This window comes from Rhinatrema bivittatum, chromosome 4 (assembly GCF_901001135.1).
Source record: "Rhinatrema bivittatum chromosome 4, aRhiBiv1.1, whole genome shotgun sequence".
In the NCBI taxonomy this organism is placed as follows: domain Eukaryota; kingdom Metazoa; phylum Chordata; class Amphibia; order Gymnophiona; family Rhinatrematidae; genus Rhinatrema; species Rhinatrema bivittatum.
In genome coordinates, this window is record NC_042618.1 from 65,797,319 (window position 1) to 65,823,132 (window position 25,814).

General features: G+C 41.8%; 1 protein-coding gene across 3 annotated transcripts in view; it reads right to left on the reverse strand.

Annotated features, from left to right (window-relative positions):
* PELI2 (pellino E3 ubiquitin protein ligase family member 2) overlaps window positions 1-25,814 on the reverse strand; it is a 387,703-nt gene that overhangs the window by 113,519 nt on the left and 248,370 nt on the right. For all 3 annotated transcript variants that reach the window (XR_003856259.1, XM_029598251.1, XM_029598250.1), the window contains one exon: window positions 20,707-20,808. Coding sequence is in view for 2 of the 3 variants with exons in the window: in XM_029598251.1 (XP_029454111.1) it covers window positions 20,707-20,808 (102 nt within the window). In the remaining variant the exon portion in view is untranslated. The remainder of the gene's footprint in view (window positions 1-20,706; window positions 20,809-25,814) is intronic.

The following is a 25,814-nucleotide window of genomic DNA, read 5'->3' on the forward strand; positions in this document are numbered from 1 at the left end:
ATCATTAAGACCTTTCAGATATCTGAAGGTATGTTTGTCTCCTCTGTACCTCCTCGCTTCTAAGGTATACATATTCAGATTTTTCAGCCTCTCTTCCTAAGTCTTCAAATACAGACCCCACACAATTTTTGGTCACCCTTCTCTGGACCTTCTCCATCTTGTCTCTATCCTTTTTGAGATATGGGATCCAGAACTGAACAAAGAACTCTAGGTGAGGTTTCACCAAGGATCTGTACAAGGGCATTATCACCTCCTTTTTCTTACTAGTTATTCCTTCTTTCTATGCAGCCCAGCATTCTTCTGGCTTTAGTCACATTGCTTTGTAACCTTCAGATCACCAGTACATCACCCACAGTCCCTCACCTAGTCCATACACATTAGTCTTTCACCCCCATCACATACAGCTCTTTGGAGTACCACACCATAGATGCATGACATTGAACTTCACGGCATTGAATTCCAGCTGCCAAGTCTTTGACCACTCTTTAAGCTCTCTTAAGTCATTTTTATTCACTCCACTCCTTCAGGTGTGTCCATTCTGTTACAGATCTTATATCATCTGCAAATAGATAAATTTTACCTTCTACCCCTTACTCAATGTCACTCAAAGATATTGAAAAGAACAGGTTCAATAACAAATCCCTGTGGCACTCCCCTTAACACCATTCTCTCTTCATAGTAGGTTCCATTTACCATTACACACTTTCTGTCAGTCAACCAGTTTGTAATCCATTCCACAGCCTTGGCACTGAGTCCCAAGCTTCTCATTTTATTCAAGAACCTATTCAGGACTTATCAAAAGCTTTGCTGAAATCCAAGTAAAGCACATCAAGTGCTCTTTCTTGATCCAAATCTCTAGTCACCCAATCAAAAAAGTTAATCAGATTTGTCCGACAGGACCTTCCCATGGTGAATCCATCCTGGTTTGGATCCAACAACCCAGTAGTTTGTAGACAGTTCACTATTCTTTGCTTCTCCAGCATCTCCATTAATTTTTCCACCACTGAGGTGAGGCTATCTGGCCTGTAGTTTCCAGCCTCCTCTGTTACCACTCTTGTGAAGCAGGACCACCACAGCTCTTCTACACTTGGCACCACTCCCATTTCCAAGAAACTATTGAACAGGTCTTTCAGCAGACCCACCAGCACATCTCTGAGCACCCTCAGTATCCTGGGATGTACCTCATCCGGTCCCATGTCCTTGTCCATTTTCAGTTTTCCTAGCTCTTCCCAAACATTCTCTTCTGTAAACGACGTTTTGTCTACTCCACCCTCATAAGAATGGTCTTGTCACCCAGCAATGGTCCTTTTCCATGGTCTTAAGTGAATGAGGAATTGAAGTATTTGTTTAAAGTTCCTGCCATTTCTTCAACTCTCTCCATACACTGTGCTGTCATCTTAATTTCACCAGATTACTTCGGGCCATCCTTCTTTCTCTGACATCTCTGAAAAATGTTTAGTCACCTTGCTTTACCTCTTTGGCAATCCTCCATGCCGCTTGACCTTTTTGCTTTCCTGTTTTCTTTCTTAGTCTCCTCATTTTCACCAGGTATTTTTCCCTGCATTCTTTTTTGGGATCCTTTATGCTTCTTGAATGCTATTCTTTTTGCCTTTATTCACCCACCTCCTTTGAGAATCAGATCGGTTTCTTTTTACTCTCACTTTTGTTTACTTTTCTAACATATAGATTTACCTTTATAATAGCTCCTTTTAATTTGGCCCATTGTTGTTCCACCTCACCCATTTTCTCCCAATCTCCTAGTTCTTCCTTCAGGAACATCCCCTTTTTCACAAAGTCAGTATTTTTTAAGTTCATAACTCGAGTCTTCGTGTGACTTCTCTATATCTTATTTGCAATATCAAACCATTCATTCGGATGATCACTGATATGATCACATATGCGGACATTAGAAACATTATCTCTATTTTTGAGGAGTAGGTCAAGTATCACACCCTCCCTTCTTGGGTTCCATTACCATTTGTTTGAGCAGAGCCCCCTGAAAGGCATCCACTATCTTTCTATATCTTGTAGATTCTGCAGAAAGGATACTCTAATCTACATCAGGCAGATTAAAATCTCCAAGTGACAATTCTCCCTTCTTTCCTACCTTACGGACATCTTCGACCAGATTTCTGTCCAGCTCTTCTGTCTGAATTGAGGCCCTTATACAACATCAATGTAAATGAAAGAACATAAGAACATAAGAAGAACATAAGAACATGCCAATACTGGGTCAGACCAAGGGTCCCTCAAGCCCAGCATCCTGATTCCAACAGCGGCCAATCCAGGCCATAAGAACCCGGCAAGCACCCAAAAACTAAGTCTATTCCATGCTACTGTTAGTAATAGCAGTGGCTATTTTCTAAGTCAACTTAATAGCAGGTAATGGACTTCTCCAAGAACTTAGCCAATCCTTTTTTAAACACAGCTACACTAACTGCACTAACCACATCCTCTGGCAACAAATTCCAGAGTTTAATTGTGTGTTGAGTGAAAAAGAACTTTCTACGATTAGTTTTAAATGTGCCACATGCTAACTTCAAGGAATGCCCCCTAGTCCTATTATCCGAAAGAGTAAATAACCAATTCACATTTACCTGTTCTAGACCTCATGATTTTAAACACCTCTATCATATCCCCCCTCAGCCATCTCTTCTCCAAGCTGAAAAGTCCTAACCTCTTTAGTCTTTCCTCATAGGGGAGCTGTTCTATTCCCTTTATCATTTTGGTCACCCTTCTCTGTACCTTCTCCATCACAACTATATCTTTTTTTAGATGTGGCGACCAGAATTGTACACACGGTCTCACCATGGAATGATACAGAGGTATTATGACATTTCCCGTTTATTCACCGTTCCCTTTCTAATAATTCCCAACATTCTGTTTGCTTTTTTGAACCAATGATTTCAATGTTATCCACTATGACGCCTAGATCTCTTTCTTGTGTGGTAGCTCCTAATATGAAACCTAACATTGTGTAACTATAACATATATATGTTATAGTTACACAATGTTAGGTTTCACAATGCTATATGTATCACCTTGCAATTATCCACATTAAATTTCATCTGCTATCTGGATGCCCAATTTTCCAGTCTCAGAAGGTCTTCCTGCAATTTGTCACAGTCTGCTTGTGATTTAACTACTCTGAACAATTTTATATCATCTGCAAATTTGATTACCTCACTTGTCGTATTTCTTTCCAGATCATTTATAAATATATTGAAAAGTTCGGGTCCCAATACAGATCCCTGAGGCACTCCACTGGCCACTCCCTTCCACTGAGAAAATTGTCCATTTAATCCTACCTCTGTTTCCTGTCTTTTAGCCAGTTTTTGATCCACGAAAGGACATCACCAGTAATCTGGTGAAATTAAGATGACGTTTTACTTTTCCTAGAAGCCTCTCATGAGGAACTTTGTCAAACTTCTTCTGAAAATCCAAATATACTACATCTACCGGTTCGCCTTTATCTACATGAAGGAGTTTATTAACTCCTTCAAAAAAGTGAAGCAGATTTGTGAAGCAAGACTTGCCCTGGGTAAAGCCATGCTGACTTTGTTCCATTAAACCATGTCTTTCTATATGTTCTGTGATTTTGAATTTTAAAACACTTTCCACTATTTTTCCTGGCACTGAAGTCAGGCTAACTGGTCTGTAGTTTCCTGGATCACCCCTGGAGTCCTTTTTAAATATTGGGGTTACATTAGCCATCCTCCAGTCTTCAGGTACAATGGATGATCTAAATGATAGCTTACAAATTTTTACTAATAGGTCTGAAATTTCATTTTTTAGTTCCTTCAGAACCCTGGGGTGTATACCATCCGGTCCAGGTGATTTACTACTCTTCAGTTTGTCACAGGCCTACCACATCTTCTAGGTTCACTGTGATTTGTTTCAGTCCATCTGAATCACCACCCAAGAAAACCTTCTCTGATATGGGTATCTCCCCAACATCCTCTTTAGTAAACACTGAAGCAAAAAAAAATCATTTAATCTTTCCGCGATAGCCTTATCTTCTCTAATTGCCTCTTTAACCCCTCCATCATCTAACTGTCCCAACTGACTCCCTCACAGGCTTTCTGCTTTGGATATATTTTAAAAAGTTTTTACTGTGAGTTTTTGCCTCTACGGCCAACTTCTTTTCAAATTCTCTCTTAGCCTGTCTTACATTTAACTTGCCAACGTTTATGCATTATCCTATTTTCTTCTGTTGGATCCTTCTTCCAATTTCTGAATGAAGATCTTTTGGTTAAAATTGCTTCTTTCACCTCCCCTTTTAACTATGCCGGTGATTGTTTTGCCTTCCTTCCACCTTTTTTTTAATGTGTAGAATACATCTGGACTGTGCTTCTAGGATTTTTTTTATTTATTTATTTATTTATTTATTTTTTAACAATGACCATGCCTCTTGCACACTTTTTACTCTTGTAGCTGCTCCTCTCAGTTTTTTTCTAACTATTTTTCTCATTTTCTCAAAGTTCCCCTTTTGAAAGTTTAGCACGAGAGCCGTGGATTTGCTTACTGTCCCCCTTCCAGACATTAATTCAAATTTGATCATATTATGATCATTATTGCCAATAGTCCATCGGAGATGGACTATTGTGGATGTCATCACAACACCAAAATGTGGTGGTGACAGTTCCCTGTTAAACTACAGGGAACAACGTTGGATTTTCAAGCTGGCTACTGAATTTCCATTAGGCATGAACAACACTATAGAATGGATGTCTGATTTAAAGCGCCTTTGTTGGAGGACTTTCACAGGCCCTTCATGTCTACAGCAATTTCTGATTGGTCGGTTTACAAGTCAGTATTACACTTAAAAACGTAAGGTTTTAAAATAGCGGTTCCATTCTCAGACACCATAGCCACAATATTGTTGCAGGAAAAATGTAGTTTGCAAAGTCATGTATGTATTTTAGTAAGATTTTAAAAAAAATGTTTCAAACTTGTGGATATTTTAACAATGTTTTTCTTGATTCCAGATAAAACATCCACTAGCTCCTGACGAAGTTTATACGAAACACACGCTGTGTTGGGCGGGTGAGCGTGCAGAGAATTTAAAATCCTTGCTGCTGCACTACTAACAAGTGTCTAATTTCACCATTGTGGCGTTTAAATTGATTTAAGAATAAGCATAAGCAAAAAAAATCTAAAAAGAATTTTAAAACATTTCAAAAAATATACTGTGACAAACCCCATGATTATATATACTTGAGCGGCTTCACTGTATCACTTCAGTAACGATACATGTTATCATAATAAGTGAATGCACAGCAACGTTTTGATGTTTTAAGCTTTCAGCTCAAACATGAGAGTTTTGTCATTTTTCTAATAATTTATTGGCACTTTTTAATGTGGCTCCACTTTGATATTATTTACTACATTTATAACCAGTTTTTGTTTTTGATTGGATATAGTTTTTGACATAATGAGATACTACTCCCATTTTCCTATCCTCTCTTAAGTTTTAGCCTGGGATGTCTGTTTCCCAATCATGAGACTCAGGAAACCATGTCTCCATAACAGCGATGATGCCCAAATCTGCCTCCACCATTAGGACCTGCACATCTGGGATTTTATTGCCCAGATGATGAGCAATTGTGGTCATAACTTTCCAACTTTTCTTGCTTGGTTTGCTGCTCTTCCTAGTCACTTCTGCTTTTTTGAGCAAACGTTTTTTTATTTTCTCCTCCCACTTCCTGTATTACTTGGAGATGACATGCCAATTTCACTGGCTACTTCCTGCCACCCCTGCCCCTCTAGTTTAAATGCCTGATGAGGTATGATCTGAATTTCTCGTTTTGCATCCTCTTTCCTGCCAAGGACAAATCCTTACCATATAACCTCTTACTGCTCCATACACGGCCCCAACCTCCAATGTATCCAAAACAACTTTCTTTACACCATTTTTTGAGTTATACATTGAAGTTATCTATATGACACAGCCTTTCCTTCCCCATTCCATAAACAGGTAATACTTCTGAAAAGGCAATAGTCTTTGCCACGTGTCTAATCTTCTTCCCTAGATTTTGAAAATCCTCCTTTGCTTCAAGGATAACCATTTCTAGCAAAGTCACTGGTCCCCAGAAGGATGATAACATTGATATTAGAGTCTCCACTTTCTTCTGTAATTGCATTGACTATCTGGTTGGTATTCCTACTGGCTGAGGATTCTAGAGGGCATTTAACTCTTGTATCCCCATCAAAAGGATTTCACAAATTGGTTCCTCTGATGACAGTCTCCCAGGAGAAGCAGCTGCCTTTTATGACATTAAGGGTGGCGAACACGTGCGCACGCTACCCGGCGCGCGCACATGTACACCCGATTTTATAACTTACACGCACAAGCTATAAAATCAGGGGTCAGCGTGTGCAAGGGGTGCACAATTGTGCACCTTGCGTGCGTCAAGCCACTCTGCCTTCCCCCATTCCCTCCCCCCTAACCTGACCTTCCCACCCATTCCCCTTACCTTTTCTCCCCCTAGCCCTACACTCTAACCCCCCCCCCCCCCCCCAATTTTTATTTTACCTTTTGCATCTGGGCAGGCGCAAGTTGCGCGCGCTGGCTGCCTGCCGGCACGCAATCCTCCAACACATCGGCAATGGCCACTCTGTCAGAGGCCTCTAGCCCTGCCCCGGGCCTTTTTTAAGTCGGCCCGGCGCACGTAACCCTTTAAAAAGCGGGCCCTTAATGTTTAAGGGTTTCTGAGTGGTACATGCCTTTCAGACATCACTTTTTCCTAGTGCTGGAACTTCTTCAATATCCAATGAGGAAAAGGTATTTTGTAAGGGTAATTGTGGGGAGAGTGGGTGTCTCTTCATCAGATGTCTTATTCTGTCAGAGCCCACTGTAATCCATTTATTCCTATGTTTCTGAATCCTGGATGTCTGACTACTCAGTGGGAGTGGGGATGCATATTCAGGGTGCTGCACAGTTTGGGAAATTGGGTGTTAAATAGTCAAGTCTTGTTCTACCAGAGCCCACTGTATATTATTTATTCTTGGATTTCTGAATCCACTGTGGGAGATTTTATTTATTTACAGATTTTTCTATACTGCCTAAAACAGAAACTGTGCTAAATGGTGAACAAAACAAATAGGTAATACAATATGTTATAAATACATCAATACAGTAGACAAAACAAAATATGACATGTATAAACTAAAAGGAAAGCATCAAAAAAAGCCTATTCAAAGTAATGCACTTTCAACTGTTTTCTGAAAAATTTGTAATCACTGAGGTTTCACAGTTCTATGGCTAGCTAATTCCACAGAGTGGGACCAGAAACTGTAAAAGCCCTGGTGCAGATTGTCCAGAGGTAGGAGAGATAGGGAGAGATATTCTGGATGTTGCAAGAAAAGGAAGGGCTTTTTTTAAAAACTGAACAATTACTCTTTCAAATGAGTCGCCTGCTGTTTCTTTGCAGACAGCTGAAAGTAAATTAGACAAACCTTAAGTCTCCAAATGGTAGGCCTTGGGACATAATCACCACAAATGTTACACTGAATAAAAGACATTTTGCTAATAATGACTATCATACAAGATGGTACATAGGTTAAGTGAATAATATAATTCCTAAATACCAAAGTCCTTGGAAGAACTATTTAAGAATAAAAAACCCTGGAGGTGGTGGGAACAACCAACTTTTGTAGATACCAGCCCTTTCAAAAAATTTACAAACTCAGGGGGGTATTTACTAAAGGCACTCTCTCATTTTGTATCTAAAATGCTTAGTAAATAAACACTAGCAAGAATAAAAAAAAACACTATAAGACTAGGACAAATGTATAGAAATTTAAAACCATGCAAAAACACAAATGCAGAAGAAAATCGATCTATATTATGGTTAATAAATTAAAATTCAACTTATATGGCCACAAGCTCAATGGATGTGTGTGTGTAACAATTGCAGCATGGATTAATTGTCCTTACTCAGAGCCACCATCTCTTGAACTCTGTCACTGAATAAGTTGTCCCCTATTGAGAGCACAGCTGCAAGATGAACATACACATCCTCTCAGAGACCACTTGCTCACAAGCGTGGAAGCTTTCAGGCACTTATGGAAGCAGCTTCATATATGGAACAGATAAGGTACTTTTCACATTCCTTAACATCTTTCACGGCTTGCTGGAAGTCCACCTGCTCTGAATCTAATGGGTACAGTCAAGGGATTTAGCTTCTGGATGCATTTGTGCAAATAAGGCACCATGTAGAGCTAAGTGAGCTACAATCCGGGTGCTCAGCATACATCCATCACTTCAGGTTCTTCCCAGGAGGCATGCTAGCATGATCATGAATGTGCTCAACACAGAGTGATGTGGCAACTGGACTATCCCAAATCCCAGGATGGCCTGAATCTATACTTCAGGTTCAATTTCCAGACTACCAGAAGACAAAGAGGCATCTGCCACATCCCTCATCGGAAGGTCTTAGAGGAGACTATGAACTGGGCAAGCCGCAGAATCCTTGGGGTGTTGGAGGAACTGAAAGAGCCCGTAGAAATTTGTTCTTGGGTACTTTTCTAACATTGATGGACAGCGTCTTTGCCATCTTAACTAAAAACATGTAATAGCAGAGATTCTCTGGAAGGGAGGCATGCTGAGGTAAATCTGGTAGGGAATCAGATGGTATTCCCCATGGAATCCTCTTCATCTCTGTACCACAGGGGGAAAAACTGCCCTGACCCTAATTCGAAGGTATCAACCGAGGTAGAGACCTTTGCTGGTCTAGTGGGGAAAGGCCTGGAAGGAACTCATGAGTGGAAGAACTCACTTCTTCCCCTTCTGATTCATGAAGGGAATCCCCTAGAGAAGGAGAATCCATTACTTCATGATGATGCTGTGGGCTGCTGCAAAGAGTGTGCTAATTATGTCTTAGAAGGCAAGCTCTGCACCAAAAAAGAGATAGCACTCTGGTTGACTCTGGGTTCAGGTACAATAAACGGCTACACGCCATGGGAATCTTCTGCGCCATTAAGGATGATGGTACCTGTGCCAATGAGACTATGTCCCACCTCTGCATTGAGAAGGGGCCTGCTCTGACAGAACCCTACTCCAATGGTGCCAACCTCTTCTTTGGGTCTGGGGGGGATGGCCCATGAAGGGTCTCTAAGCGGCACCATGGAGGTGCCGCTTATGGGTCAGGCAGTTCTTATAGGACCTGTTCTTACAGGACCGTGAAGGGAAGCTTCCCATATTGATTTCTTGTGCCAAGAATACAACAGTTTGCTCCTCAACAACGAGAGGCTCTGCTGTTCGGTCTCATGCCAAGGCTTTTGGCTCTTATCCACCTATGCCTCCTTACGGCTTCCATCTTCCAGGCATGGTATTGCTGGGCCCTGGAGATATCAGACCACAGCTATAGCAGTTGGATCAGTGGTCTGAGCCCAAACAGCAATAGCAGGAGTGCATGTCTGAGAGAGACATCCAGCACCCACAGATGCAGGCTTCTTGGCCTTCATGTTTTTATCTTCTGATTTTCGATTTATGTTTAGAACCTAAAAAAGTTCTGTTTCATGGGCTACAGAGACAGAAAAATTAGGAAAGCAATGAGGCAAACAGGAGCACAAAGCCCAAAAAGTAGAAAAAATTCTAAGCGAGCTAAGAGTCAGACTGGGATTATTTGTGTGGAAGTTCGGATGAAGGCAGACTGGGGGGCTAACGAGGCTCTGTGTGCAGGCAGGAACTTGCGCATGCTCAGTAAAATCACTGAGTTCTGATATCTCGGTGGATGTTGGTGCTGTTGGATGACATCACTCATGTGCAATGGCTAATTAATACCTGCTTGTCGAGGGAGAACCACTAGTTACTCCTGGAGGAATTCTGAACACAAAATTTTAAAATTCAGTGCAAACAAAAATTCTATTTACCATATTTAAAATTCTGCATGCTACATTTATCAAAAAAGAATGCAAATACTGTCTTTGAGCAGTAATTAATTTAAAACTTCAAAAGAGAAAAAGGTTCTTACTCAAGGATGCAAAATGTTTAAGGTTTTGGTGCAGAACTCTTGCAGGAGTACAGTAATACTTTATCATACCTAGGGCTTCTGGGTTTTGAGGATTTTACTTTAGCAATCTACAAACTCTTAAGGGAAGCTCTGAGCTGTAGGCAGTGCTAACTACTTGCAGCTGCCAATATTGGAGCAATACAGTGGTGTCTGTAGTTATCACTAGAAATGTCAACAGTTAAAAGAAGTGCTGCCTGCAGCTGCTCTTGGAGTGTGCCAATGGCCAATTGAAAAACCCTGAAATCCAGAAACCCTAGCAGTAAAGTAGTACAAACTCTCCCTCCCTCACTCCAGCTCATCTCTTCCCAACACTCTCTCCCACTCCAGTCTGCCCCTCCCTTAGTTCATCCCCTCAAACACACTGCTCTTCTCCCTTCACTACAGTTCATCCCTTCCACACTGCCCCTCCCCCTAGTCCATCCCCCCAACATCCACCACAACACTCTCTTCCCCAGTTTGTCTCCCAATAATCTCTCCTTCCCCCCCCCCCCCCCCCCAGCTTCTCTCTACTCCAAAAGGTCCCTTCTTCCTATACTCTCTCCTCTCCCCCAATGTCTCACATCAAACCCATCCTCCCATTTTCTAAACCCATCTCTCTCAGATGTCAACCTCCAGCTAATCTGACACAGCTCTTTTCCTGTAGGGTGTGGTTCTCACCATAAAATGAGGTGCCTGAACTCTCTCGCGTTGTTCTCAAAGCTCGCAAAAACACTGCGGGAGTTCAGGCAACGCACTTCTCACATTGGTGCATGAGGAATATGGCAGCAGCTCCTCAGCCTCCTGTGGGCACGCTGGCTCTCTCTGCTCTCAGTGGCTTTGGAGGGTCAAATTCTGCACAAACTGTGCATTGTGCAGTCGTGCAGAACTCCCACAGGAGTAACTAGTGCACAGAGAATAGTTGCTCAATCCTTCTCTTCTTGCCTTGACATGCCGGTCAATAATTGACATTTTTTCTCAGCTCACAACCTGCTATATTTAACGATGTGAGCCATAACAAAGAAAACACTTCAAAGAGTGCCAGTCCCTTCGATTAACGTAGCTACTCAGAGCCCTCATGCAATTTTGTCACATGATATCTAGCACAAAAGGTGAACAGTGAATAGCTAATTTTCACCTCAGAAATGAAATCAAATTCTAGATAAAAATCAAAGCAGAAAGGATAAGTCCAAACAATTTGCTTGTTTTAAATAAACTAAAATATTTAAGTAGTATTCTTTATAAAGCTGCAAGGTTTATGACTATTCCCTGGGCTCTACCTTACCACTTTTTTTTTTTTTTTTTTTTTAATTACGAAGGGGACTCTGATTAGACAAATAACCACTTTAAAAAAAATTACGTTTTAGAATATATGAAATGCCATGCTGGGTCAGACCAAGGCAGGGATGGTGCATGGGTGTTAGGCGTCTTAGACCAATCTCAGAGCCTGGCACCCTGCCCCACTCCCCACGCAGACACACAATTAAAACTTTTTTTTTTTTTTTTAATATTGTTTTATTCCAGAGTGTTGTGGATTGTTTATAAGGATGAAAGTTCCAGCATGAGATAAGACAATATCTTAATGTACATGTCTCTTGGGTTTTGAATAATCACCCTCAACATATAACAAAAAAAAAAAAAAAATCCCAAACCACCCACAGATTCACCTAATTTGGATGAATGGCTAATTACAAGTTGTTTTCTTTAAATGTAATGGCACAATTAAAACATTTTACATTTATAGCAGATTTTACAAGAAAAATGACATCTTGAGATAAAAATATTACTTACAACGATATGTTAATATTTACATGACTTCTGTGTTGCCCACCAGAAAATCTTGCAAAAAAGACATTAGTAAGTCATACAGTATTAGGTCTATGGTAATGCACGTTAGTTGTGAGCTTGGCCCTCAGAAAGCCAAGAGTAAATGGAATTACAATTACAATGCAGTAAACCTCCCAAACCGGGTGCACTTTTTTTTTTTTTTAATGCGTACACAATCACCTCTCTTGGGCGCCCGATGCAATAAGCAAATGAGCTGCTGCGCTAATAAAGGACGATAAATTGTGCATCCCTGGCGTGTCCATGGCATGGGGCGCCCAGGAGACGTGGCTGTGCATGGGCTAATAAAACGGACGCTCAATTCAATGCGTGTCCGTTTTTTCTGCGGCAGCTATTTTACCGGCACAATACGCACGCACACGGCCGAATTTTAAATGCTCAACGCGCGTAAAACTTGGCACTTACGCGCCTTCCCCATTTCCTTAAGGGAAATGGGAAAGGCCCTGATTACTCTCCTTAATTGGATTTAAGGAGAGTAATCGGGGCCTTCCCCAGTTCTCATTCCAATTACTCTCCTTAATTGGAATGGAACGAGAGGGAACTGGGGAAGGCCCCGATTGCGTCGCTGTGGACTTTGCAAAAATACTCACCCCTCCCCCTTGTGCACGCGGATTATAAAATCTGGCGCACATAGGTGCACGGCCAACAGACTTTATAACGTGCGCTCCGGCACATGCATGTTATATAATTGGCGTGTCTTAAAATCTACCCCACAATATACACGGCCCGGAGCATGCATATTGTGTGCCCCGAAATTTTTTTTTTTATGTTAAGACTTTTTTTTTAAAAACATTTTTTGCATAGCGCGGCTTTCTGTGGTTCCTCCTACTTAGTATCACAATGGTATTAAGTAGGAGGAAGCACAGAAAATCAGTTTTTTTTTTTGTTTTTAAGTTGAGTCCTTGACATGCGGGAACACTATGCCTGCTCCATGCATGTGTAAAACTTTACAGGTTGAAAAGTGTGCCTTGGGTGTATGGGGATTTTTTTGCATTGCAGGGTAATAGCGGATAGCCTCATCTTCATGGTATTTATATGTGATGAGCGCTATTAGCTATGCCTTTGTTTGGACACGCGTTTTGGACACACTGATCCCCTTATTGCATTAGGGGTTATGGATGCGCATCCAAAACGCGTGTCCAACCGCTTGTTAAGCTGTGTGCTAGGTTGGGTGCACTTTATTGCATCGGCCTGTAAATGCCAGAGCTCAGACAGTAACGATACTACTAATGAAAAGGCAATGCTGCAAATATTACACCAGACCTTAACACACCAGTACATCTTGTATTACGAAAACAGAACAAGCCTGGCTGCTATGCATCCCTACACGGAAACACGCTAGCAGAATATGCCTCACCTCAGTCACACATGCAGGCTACAGACAGACCCTCACAAATACAGAACAATGAGTAGGGATGTGTATTCGTTTTTTTTTTTTAAGGCCATTTGTTTCGGCAGTTGGGCGCATATCTTGCGATCGGCATGCGCACAAAACCGCTGATATGCGTGCATGTGGGTGCCTACCCGAACGTGCGAGCATAATCAGTTTTGTGAGCGTACCTATTGATCGGGAGATATGCGCACCACGGCCGAAATGAATAAAACACATGGCTTAACGAATGCGCATCCCTAATAATGAGACCATAAAGTATAAATAGAAATATGCAGACAAAACCTGAACTGGAAACCACAAAAAGCCAGACTCTGTATACAGCGCAACAATGGAAAAACAAACATCTCCATTCCTCAAAGAGCATCAAACAGTAAAATCAAGAAATATAAGTCACAATGGCAAAATCATGCTAATAAAAATAATATTTCAAAACAGCTGACAAACAGAACTTAAAATTAAAAACTCAATTTTCCAATTACCAATAAAATATTTCAATACAACAGACACATCAGGTAACATCCGATAATTAAAACTAAAAAGGTTATAACTAATCACCCTCCTCTTCATACCTAGGAACTTTTGATATCCAGATGCCTTGAGATAGTCAAGGATTAGCAGTGTGGTGAGAGGTCCCGCCCACAAACTCTCCTCTCTGATCCACACACCCACATGCTCTCTCCACACATTTATTTATTTACTTTTATATACCGGTGTTCGATTTTACATATCACATCGGTTTACATTTAAACAAAATTTGCAGGAACTTATGCGTTACCTTTGTCAAATACATTAAACATTTAAATATGGGGATTGTTAACAAGGGATATAAAAGAACATGGGGAATGGCTAACACTACGGGATGCACAAAGGGATGCACAAAGGGGAGTGCGCCTCTTTGTCGCGCCCCTTCAGCGCGCGATGCCTGGTGTTCTGGTGCCGTTTAACGTCCGTCACAATCCTCAGTGACATCAGAGGGGGTGGGTCTCCCAATCAAGGATAACACACCGCCCCCTCCCTTCTCAGTTCTAGATGGATTCTTTCACCTTTTTTTTCTGTCTTTCTCATCACTGTTAGTTAGTTCAGGGAGCCCGGTGGTGATGGTGTGTGGCATCCCTGTGCGCAGGCACCCGGTGTTCTGGCGCCGTTTAACATCCATCACAGTCCTCAGTGACATCAGAGGGGGCGGGTCTCCCAATCGAGGATCACACACCGCCCCTCCCTTCTCACATATACACAAGCTCTTTCATCTACTCACTTCCTTCCTGCCTCCCCATCCCGAAGCACATGGGACTCTTGCTCTTTTTTCCCCCGAATCGTGGGGGGGGGGGGGGATACTGATGCTCTGTGCCTCCTGCTCCAGGCCGTAGGGGCTGCAGGTGCTCTGCTTCTTGTTCCTGCCAGCATGCAGCCTTCCTCTTGATTGCCTGGGTGTGGTCGCTCCTACACCTCTCTTGACTGTGCATGGCCCTGCTGCTCCTGATGGCGGTTCAGCTGCTTGTCCTCATCTAATCGCTGATGAGGCTGCTGACAGGTTTCTTACTCCTCATTGCGGTGCCTGCCGATGCTTTATCATGCTCCCAATGGAGACAGTATCTCATCCTTCCAGTTTGCAGGCCCATTAAACCACTTTCTCTTCAGGGCCACCATGGGCTTCCATCCCTGAACGTTTGGCACTCTAGGTGGCCACCTAGTTTGCCTAGTACTTCCCACTGGCCCTGGACCAAGGTCCATCAAGCCCATAATCCTGTCTTGACAGTGGCCACGCCAGGTCTCAAGTACCTGGAAGATCCTATAAAGAAGATCTATTCCCAGTTACTCACTCCCAGGGATAGCAATAGCGCTGTTTAATCTACTTGGCTATTAATGTTTTATGGATTTTTCCTCCAGGAACTTCAAACCTTTTAAAACAGCAATGCTAGTCGTCTTGACCACATCTACTAGCTACAGATGCCACAGCTTGCTTGCATGCTGAATGAAAAAGTACTTTCTACGATTTGTTTTACATCTTCTGGTTGGTAATTTCATGACGTGTCTTCCTTTAGTTACCTATTCCACCTCACTCAATTTTATAAACTTCTATCATGTTCCCCTTTCAGCCATCTCTTTTCCACATAAAGAGACCTAACCTGCAGATCCCCTCATCACAGGAGAGCTGTTCTATTCCCTTTATCATTTTTGTCATCCTCATCTGCACCTTTCCTAGGTCCACTATGTCCATTTTTGAAATGGGGAGACCAGAACTGCACACAATGCTCGATACAGAGGCAATATGATATTTTCTATTTTATTCTCAATTTCTTTTCAGATCATTCCTAATATTCTGTTTGCTTTTTTGTTTTTGGCTGTCAGTGTACAGTCTAGAACAGTGCTTCTCAACCGGTGTGTTGCGTGCTACTGGTCTCCCGCTGCTCTTCCCCCCTCTTCCTTCACAGAGTCAGAGGGACAGTCTTCCAATGCTGCTATTGCCGCCCGGGCTATCAGCACGTACATGCCGGGATGGGAACGGCAGCAGTGTCATTGGAAGCTGGCAACTGCGGCTGGGTCTTTTCTTCTTCCCGCACCTGCCCCGGAACAGGAAGTGATGTGCAGTGGGGTGCGCGGGAATAAGAAAGAGCCATGCTGCACGAAAAAGTAGCAGCGGCCCCAAGCAGTAGCGTGGGCACGAAGCAAAATCAGAAGCAGCCAGAAATCTGTACAGGAGACAGCAGAATTAGCCTCCCATGGCTGATGGGATTCTTCTTTCTTGGCCTGTGGGGGCTAGAGGAGGAGGCTGCTGCAGCTACCATTTGTGCTTGCGGGGGGGGGGGGGGGCAGGAAATGAGAGAGAGAGCCTGTCTAAGTGAGAGAAGCTGGTCAGAGAGGTGATGTGTGTATATAGGAGAGACAATGGAAGTGACTGGTCAGGGAGAGGACTGGAGTGTGTGTGTGTGAGAGGGAAAGTGATTGTGGGAATGAGAAGCCTGTGCACGTGGCGTGAGCTAGCATAGGAGTAAGAAACCTGGGTGTGAAGCCTGTATATGTAAGACAGAATATGGGAGTGGGAAGAGTATGTGTGTGTGTGTGTATGGGAGTGGGAAGAGTGTGAGAGAGAGTGTGAGAGAGCGGTCAGGAGATGATTGGTGTGTGAGAGACAGAAACTGGTACGCAAGTGTGACTGGTGTGTGTGTGTGAGAGAGAAAGTGATTATGGGAATGAGAAGCCTGTGCATGTGGCGTGAGCTAGCATAGGAGTAAGAAACCTGGGTGTGTGAAGCCTGTATATGTAAGATAGAACATGGGCGTGGGAAGTCTGTGTGAGTGTGTGCATGAGAAAGAGACTGATGTATGTGTGTAAGAGACAGACTGGTCGGGAGATGATTGGTGTGTGAAAGACAGAAACTGGGCATGGGGGTATAGCTGGTATGTGTGTGTGCGAGAAAGACAGAGAGACTGGTCGTGGACCCTAAGGAAGAGGACCATGAGTACAGAGCTTCAGCCACTACTGCTTCTGGTGTGTGCTACTGGCCTGCATGGAAGAGGAGTAGGAGAACTGCTGGAGGGGGTTAGTAAAGGTGGCTTTTTAAGTTTATTTTTCTTGATTGACTGCCATTTTAATTACTGAATATTATGTGATGTGGCTGCTGTTTTGAAATATTTTATTGGTGTTTGGAGAATTTTAAATAATTTTTATGAGTTTTTAATTGTTGGATATTGTTCTGTTCATAGTTGTGAAACATTTATTCTGTTTATTAGTATAGTTATACAATTATTTCTGTGTTGGGATCTATAGCTGCTTGGCTAGTTCTGTTTTCCTAATAGGAGGTGTATTGGTGTTTAGGGCCTGATTTAATATTTGTAGTGTTGCCTTTTCATAGGTAGGGTTGCTCCTATTTGAGTGTATTCCATAATACAAGTGTAACTGTGCAGACTAGTTTATGCGCATTACTGCAGATCCTGGGAGTATGTTAGGTCGGTTCTGTGTATGTGACCAAGGTGAGATATTTTACTGTATCAGTCTTATTTGTTGTATTATCTCAAGAGGACATGCATTAGTGATAAACTGCTGTCTTTTCATAAGTAGGGCTATTGAGCCTGGGAGCTGGAGTCTGTGTTGCTGTTACTGAGATGACACTAGACTCAGAATATATTTTTTGTAAGGTGAGTTGTACGGGGAATGTCGTAATTCTGCTTTACATCCATAATTGTGGGTCAGGGGGTTCCTGTGGATGCAAACTGTATTTTTACATTCAGCCCTATTATGGTCATGTGTTCAGTGTATCATGCATGTGAGAACCATCTGTCATGTGTGACCCGACAGAAGAAAGGTTGAGAACCACTGGTCTAGAAGAACTCCAAGGTCTTTTTCCTAGGTGATGACTTCCAATGCAGAACCCAATAATGTGTACCTATAGTGGGGATTTTTTTCTTTATGGGCATCACATTGCACTCTTCCAGATGCCCAGTCTCCTAGTCTCACAAGGTCCTTCTGAAGTTCCTTGCAATCTGCTGTTTTGACAGAATTATTTTGTCTCATCTGCAGATTTGATCACCTCACTTTCGTTCCCTTTTCCAGATCATTTATGAATGTTCAACAGCACAGATCCCAGTACTGGTCCCTGTAGTACTTCCCTAATAACCTAGCTCCATTTGGAAAACTGACCATTTAGTCCAGGGGTCGGGAACCCATGGCTCGCGAGCCAGATATGGCTCTTTTGAGGGCTGCATCTGGCTCGCAGACAAGTGTCGCCACACTTTCCAGTCCCCCGCTGACCCAGCTGCTCCCCGGTCCTCCTCCGCCCGGGCTTAAAATGCTGTCAGCCCGGGCAGAATGCGGCATGACAGCTGGAGTCAGCAGCACCGGCGTGCTCTCTTCTTCCTGCCCCCCCCCCCCCCCCGCGGTCCGGAAGAGGAAGTGGAGAGCATCGGGTGCGTGCGTGATGAAAAGAAGACTGCAGCGCGGCTCGGAGGAAAATGAAGAGCTTCAACCATGGCCGATGGGACTCCGCCTCCGCGAGGGCTGAAAATGAAGGAGGTTAGCGTTGGGAGGAGGCTGCTGCTGCCACGAGTTCCCGGGGTGGGGGAGAGAGTGTGAATGAGCGAGCAAGCATGTGTGTTTGAGATCCTGTGTGTGCGAGTGAGAGATTGCATGTATGTGAACGATTGAAAGCCTGTATATGTGAAAGAGAGTATGTCTGTGATTGAGAGCCTGCCTGTGAGAGAGCATGAATGTAAGTTTACCACTGGGAACCTGTATGTGTAAGTTTGTGATTGAAAACCTGTTTATGTGAAAGTATGTGTGTATGATTGAGATCCTTTGTGTGTGAGAGAAATCATGTGTATGTATGATTAAGAGCCTGTGTGTATAAGTAAGAGAGAGATCATGTGTGTCTGTGTGTGATTGAGAGCTGGTTTAGGTGATGGAGCATGTGAGTATGTGATTGAGAGCCTGTGTGTAAATGAGAGAAAGAGAGGACATGTTTGTAAGCATGTGAATGAGAGTCTGTGTGTGAGAGAAAAAGACAGCATGTATTTATGTGATTGAAAGCCTGTGTGTGTGTGTGTGTGGTGAAAAGATAGACAGCATGTGTGTAAATGTGTAATTAAGAGCCTATATAAGTGAGAGAGAAAAAACATGTGTATATGTGAGTACTGAGAGCATGTGTGTATAGGTGTGTCATTGAGAGCCAGTGTGAGAGAGAGCGCTGGTATGTGACAGAAAGGAGAAAGTTCCAAGCAAACCACCCCGCCTCCTGCTAATTCAGAACAATCTCAGGACACCTGGATATCAAACGTTCCCAGGTATGCAGAGCAAAAAAATTTTTGTATCATTTTTCATTACTGGGTCTTTGTGTCTGCTATTTTGAAATATTTTGTTGGTATCTGGAAATGTTTTATATGAGTTTTTAATTATTGGATATTCCACTCATCAGCTGTTTCGAAATATGCTCTTTTTGTTAGTACAGTTTTACTGCTGATTTTATATTTCTTGATTTGTTTTATAAGGATGGGTGATGTTTCTTTTTTCCTTTGTTACACTGCATACAGAGACTCTGGCTTGTTGCAGTTTCCAATTCAGTTTTTTCTGCATGCTTCTAGTTATGCGTTTTGGTCTCTTTATTCTTTGTTAGGTGAGGGTCAGCACATGTGATTCAGGTGAGGTTTTCTGCTGGCGTGTAGTTTCTGTGTAGGACTCTATAGCAGCCTGACTTGGTCCGTTTTCCTAATAGGAGATGTATTGGTGTCTTAAGGCCTGGTGTAATATTTTCAGAGACTTATTGTACTTTAAAAGTGTGATCTTACATAAAATGCACACATTTACTTGTATTTAGTTTTAAACATATTGTATGGCTCTCATGGAATTACATTTTAAAGTATGTGGCGTTTATGGCTCTCAGCCAAAAAGGTTCCTGACCCCTGATTTAGTCCTACCCTCTGTTTCCTGTCTTTTAACCAGTTACCAGGTTACCATAGGACACTCTCTTATCCTATAATCTGATAATTTACTGAGGAATCCCGGAATGTGCAAGAGATAAAATGTGCATGCCCTGGAGGCAGTGCATGCAGATTTACCTCATGCATATTCATTGTGGATATCCTGAAAACCCGACTGGCTGGGGGTCCTCCAGGTCATGTTTGGCAACCAATGCACTATATCAACAGCTCATGGTTATCAACACTATTTATACCTTGAAAACAAAATCTAAAAAGATTGCTAAGACTTCCCCCTTTTGCTAAAAAAGCATGTTGACTCTCCCCCATTAAGCCATGTTTATCTACATGGCAGTGATACTGTTTTTAAGAAGAGCGTCTATCATTTTTTCTGGCACAGACATCAGGCTCACCATCTATAGTTTGCTGGATTACCCCTGGAGCCTTTTAAAAATTGGTGACATATTGGCTACCCTCCGGTCTTCATTTATTATGGTTGTTTTAAGTGATAGGATACAGATTAGCAGCAACAGGTGTGCAATTTCATGTCTGAGCTCTCTTAGGACTCTGGGATAGATGCCATCCAGTTCTGGAGATTTTTTTCTTACATTAAAGGCTCACTTGGAGTCTGTGGCTTAACCTCCAAAGACTGTGCATCTAACATCTGGTTGCTTTAGGAAATGTCACAGAGAAGTCCCACCTTGTTAAAAATATTAAACTAAAGCTACTATAATGCACAGATGTCTCATTTGCAGAGATGTTTAGTGCATATTAAACAGGCATGACTGAAGGTCAAATGGAAACAGTGTACTTGGAAAAGTAGAGTTAAAAAAACAAACCGCCTCTTATCACAATGCATTTTTTAATAACTCCTGGCTTAAGCAAAATTATCCAACCTGCATAAAACTAAGCAAAGATTAACCTTTGATAGTGTATGTTTTTGACATGTGCATATAGATATTCTGAACTCTAAACATATGGAGGCAAGAGCTACTACAACATACTGATGTATGTTCATACCATCACTATGATAACTAACCAATAAACACACAAGATGTGAATACCGTACCTGAAACATATCTGTGTCTTTATCGTGTGTATATTCCACCACAACTGTCTGACTTCTGGACAACGTGTAAGAGATACTGTGCTGACCTTTACAGCTGACTGCCTGTAATGAAAAGATAAAACATTTAAGGCTTAGCTTGCATAAGCCTACTCAAAATATAAAATTATTCACATACAATAAGCATGAATTGTGGATTTGAACCATATTTTTCTTATATGGAAATATACAGTGCATAGACATGATCCCTTCATAGCATCATATGCAAAAATCCATTAGCCACGTCTAAATTAGAACAAGAAGAACTGAAAACCGTCAAATGAGAAAGGTCTAGGAGTGATCGTCTCTCAGGCAATGAAAGTAGCTATTCAATGTAACAAAGTAAGTGGAAAAGCCAATGGTGTACGGTGTTTGCAAAGTGGAGGTATTATCAGCAGGAAAAAGGAGATATACTTTGCTGTGTTCAGTTCTAGAGGCTCTATGTTAAGGACTCAGACAAGAAGGAAATAGTTTAGAAAAGAGCTACTCCAATGATAAATAGCCTGCAACCACAAATCCTACAAAGAAAGGCTCAAGGCACTTAAAATACACTCACTGGAGGAAATAAGGGATGAAGGAGTATTCCCAACCTTCAGAAGGCAATTTCCAAACAGTATGTTCTGGAACAAAGTCCATGGGTACTTTCTATCTGTGGAATTTTCAGCAATTTTCAAAGAGAAAAGTATGCACATAGTTTACTTTGAAACATGTACCTGCGGATTTATGTGCAAGTACTTTTTCCAGTGGAAAATAAAATGTTATTTTCTTCCTTTGGCCTAAACACACCACTGAGAACGCTGCCTCTAAAGCAGCGTTCTCTAACCGTTTCAAGCCCTAGGTACACCTACACTAATAGAAATGTTCTGTGGTACACCAGCCTCCATAGGGTAGGAAACGCAGACACAGAGGAGATTTCTATGGTCAAAAGAAAAGCCAGGGAAGCACTGAAAGCCCATCAGCCTTGCTTCCAAATTTTAAAGCAAAGGAAGAGACAGTAGAGACACCCAAGAACTCATCCCAATGGGCCAGTTCCCTCTACTGTGGAGCAGGTAGCTGACTCAGTTACCTTGGCTGCTGCATTTGGATGCCAGAGCTCCTCCCAACAATCAGAGTCCATCACATCCAGTGCTCAGTGCATGCTCTCCTTGTCTCACCCAGCCTGGGGATTAGACAGAGGCTGGAAGGACTAGAAGGAGGTGCTGTGTGCACTATGCGACACACAAAGCGGGCTCAGCTATCTATGCACTACACAGAGCCCATTACTTACCATACTTCCAGGGCTCATGCTGTAGCTAGGAGAAAGAGGCATGCACAATTACACATGCTCTCAGAGCCACCGCTGGTGACTTGTTGTGTGGTGCTGGTGTCAACACGGGATATTTCTAGAGCTGCGACTGTCTTTTTGCACCCTTTCCAAGCATTACAGATTGGACCTGCATCTCCAGATGCTGCTTTCTTTGGGGTGGCATGTTGCAAGAAAGTTTTTTAGGTGCCCTCCTAGTTTAGGGTGACTTGGGTACAATTCCATCCATCTGGACTAGTCTGGTGGATAAGGAAGGGAAAATTGATTATTACCTGCTAATTCCTCAGGTCTTAACAGACCAGTTCAGAATCCAGCACTTTTTAATCTGAAGACTGATCTTTCTGGGCATATAGAGGCATTCAGAGGTCCATATTCAGCATCAATTAGCCAGAAAAGTTTTGACTTCTCTGGCTAAAGTGGCAATAGCAAAATGTGTGCCCGGGATCAGAGGTTGCCACTCAACTGGTTATTTATCTGGTTAAGTGGCAAGTGGGGTGAGGGCTTAACTGGGAAGAACTGAGTTAGCCAGATAAGTTATCTGGCTAAGTCTGATTAGGACAGATCTGTAGGGCAAAGTTAGCTGGATAGATTTATCTGGCTAACTTTAGGTTAGCTGGGTCTATTCAATGGCATACCTGTGTCACTAAAAACACAGGCTAAGTTAGTTGGATAGGTTTATCTGGCTAATTAGCAAAGCCACAAAGCGGCTGAATATGGATCTCTCAGGGTTTGATTCTTTGTGGGGTTTTTTTTTTTTTTTTTTTAAGTGTTGGCATCTCCTCAGTTGGAGGGGTGGCAGGGCCTGGCTTTGGGTTTCATTTTTCTCCTGCTTGACATGGGAGGTTGCTTTAGCTTTGTTACAGGTTTACTGGGAGATTGCAGGTGGCACAGTAATGAGTACAGAGTACAAATAAAGCTTTTGTTCTGTCTCCTTTTGCTAGTGGGGGAGAAAAGTCATCAGTCTGGACTTGTCTGGTAGGACTCCAGGAAAGAAAATAAGCAGGTAAGAAACAATCCTCCCTTCCCAGGATAAAAAGCATGCAAGCAACAATGTCAAAGAACTCTGTTGTATAACATACTCAATTCTTACAATTTCACACTAGTTTCACAGTGCAATTTGCACAAGGTTTTGCTTGCACAACGTTTTCTATTGAATTTTTATCCCTTCCAGAAGCTGCAGAAGATTAAATCCATGGGGCGGGGGAATGGGCTATTTCAGAATTGTGCAAACTATCTGGAAAGTATTATTCACTTTTTTGGCACCAATTATCTAGGCCTTTATCATTTCTGTTTTTGCTCAAATCTCTAGTAGACCTCTCTTTTTCTACTAATACCATCACCCTTTCATGTTACACTTTTATTTGTAATAAATGTTATGTACTTTCTATTAGGGCCACACGTAAAAATCTGCTTATGAGACCACTGTACTTACATATGTATCGATTTGATACCGCCCTAAAATTTAGATGCGGGTCACAATAGAAGAACACCCAATTTATTTGATTGGTTGGGAAGGGAGGAGGTAGATAAACAGTTTTAAAAAAAAAATTTTTTTAAGTACTTATTTTTTATCTAAGCAAATAAAGTTAGCAGAAAATAAATTTATTGATTTTGTTAAATTTTTAATCCCAACTGAATTGAGCTTTAAATATTTTTTCTACTGTCATTATGTTGTTTCTCTTACAACAGAATTTCACATAGCTCTCAATTACACCAAATGATCACGTCTACTCAAGTTGTCCTTTGTGCAATGTGTAAGGTCAGTTTTCCCAGAGTCTCTGCTAACTAAGCAAATGTCATGAATCAACACACCTCAAATACCCTCTCATGTCCAGATACAAATTTTAGCAACAACTAATGAAGAGGGAATTCATTAGGAGATAATGCTGCACTGAGAATAATTAAGGATCAGAGGCAACTCCAGTAATGAACAACCACACTATTAATGCCAGTTCTGAAGGTCATTAATACAATTATATCCAATGTTGATTAAAATAATTAACAAATCGTTCTTCCATGGCTGCTAATTTTGAGTAAGTGATGCCTTTTTTTTTGTACCATACCATCTCAATCAAAACAGAAGTTTTCCTTACTGTCAACATCTGTTTATTAACTCCTACAGCGGAGGGGGCATGTGAGTTGCTCAGGAAAGTTGAGGCCAGAAGCTTTATAACTGGAAAATATAGCATTTTCCGTCTTCCACTTCCTCGCCCTGCTGCAGTGCTTCCATCTAGCAATTCATGGTCCGAAGTACACACCTCACACATGTTTGTCATTTTGTTATTTATCGGCTCTGATGAGGGAGGAATTTCTTTCATAGTGGTCTATGTCAATTATTCCTACTCACCGATTTGTGTGTCTAACGTTTGTCATTGCACCATAGGACATTTCTCTATACTTCACAGGAGCCTATAATGTTAGAAGTCTTTCTTTACCCTTAACAGATTTGAAATCACTTTACTGAGACCTTGAATCTCAGGCTGCTCCTCTCAATCTCCACGCTATTACTGTCAGAAAGTGCGGATTGTGATGAAAAATGATGCCTTGTTTTAATGATGTTTGGAACTTCTGGTAATCTGACAACTTCTTCCACCTTCAGATGGAACATCTCTGGAATCGAAGACAGTTTCAACAGTTCTGCTTCGTGAGCAGAAATCTTTTCTATACTTTGTTAGAAATGGAAATATTTCCACTAAAAAATATTCTTGTTTCATTAAATTAATTTGTAGCAATTAATGGATGTCAATACAATATTAGGCAAGCTTGCCAATTTCAAAATTGTTAATATTTTCAGATGATTATCCATAGGAAAGAGTGTAAGAAATATCAATGCATTTTTTTTTATTGGTTTGTAAAAAGGAAGGTAAATATACTAATATGATAATTCAAACCAGAAAATCAAGTTAAAAATTCACCTGACTATGCAGGTCAAATCAAAACTAAAACTATTTCATCTGAAACTGCAAGTGAAAGCAAAATCAAAACTAAAACAGATTCATTTTTGTTTCACACAGGAAACACTCAGAGCAGTGTCTCACTTCTGAAAATGTTTGTATAAGATCTCTTAGCTTATAACGTAAGTATATAAGATGTGCCAGGCTGGGTCAGACCAAAGATCCATCAATTCTAGCATCCTCTCTCCCACCATGGCCAATCCAGATCACATGTACCTGGCAGATCCCAAAGAGTAGATCTATTTCTTGTTCTTCATTCCCAAGGATAAACAGGGGGCTTTCCAAAGTTTACCTGGCTAATGATGGTTTATGGACCTTTGATACAGGAACTTGTTTAAGCCTCTTTTAAACACAACTATACTAAATTCCCTGACCACATCCTCTGGCAACAAATATTTTTTTATGCTTTTGGTTTGAAGTAAAGCAGAGTTGCTTACTGTCAACAAGTGTTCTCCTAGGACAGCAGGATGTTAGTTTTCAGACACGGGTGATATCATCGGATGCAGCCTGGCACGGAAAACTTATGTCAAAGTTTCTGGAACTCTGACTGTGCATACCCAGCATGCCCTAACCCACGCGTCCACGTGGGGGTCTCCGCTTCAGTCTCATAACAACAGCATTACGATAAAAGTAAAATAAATAGGAGAAACTCAACTCTGCAGGGTGGCAGGTGGGTTTCATGAGAACTAACATCCTGCTGTCCTAGGAGACAGGTATGCAACTCTGCTTTCTCCTAGGACAGGCAGGATGGTAGTCCTTACTCATGGGCGAATCCCTAGCTCCAGGCTACTCCCCAACACAAAAAGGGACCAACA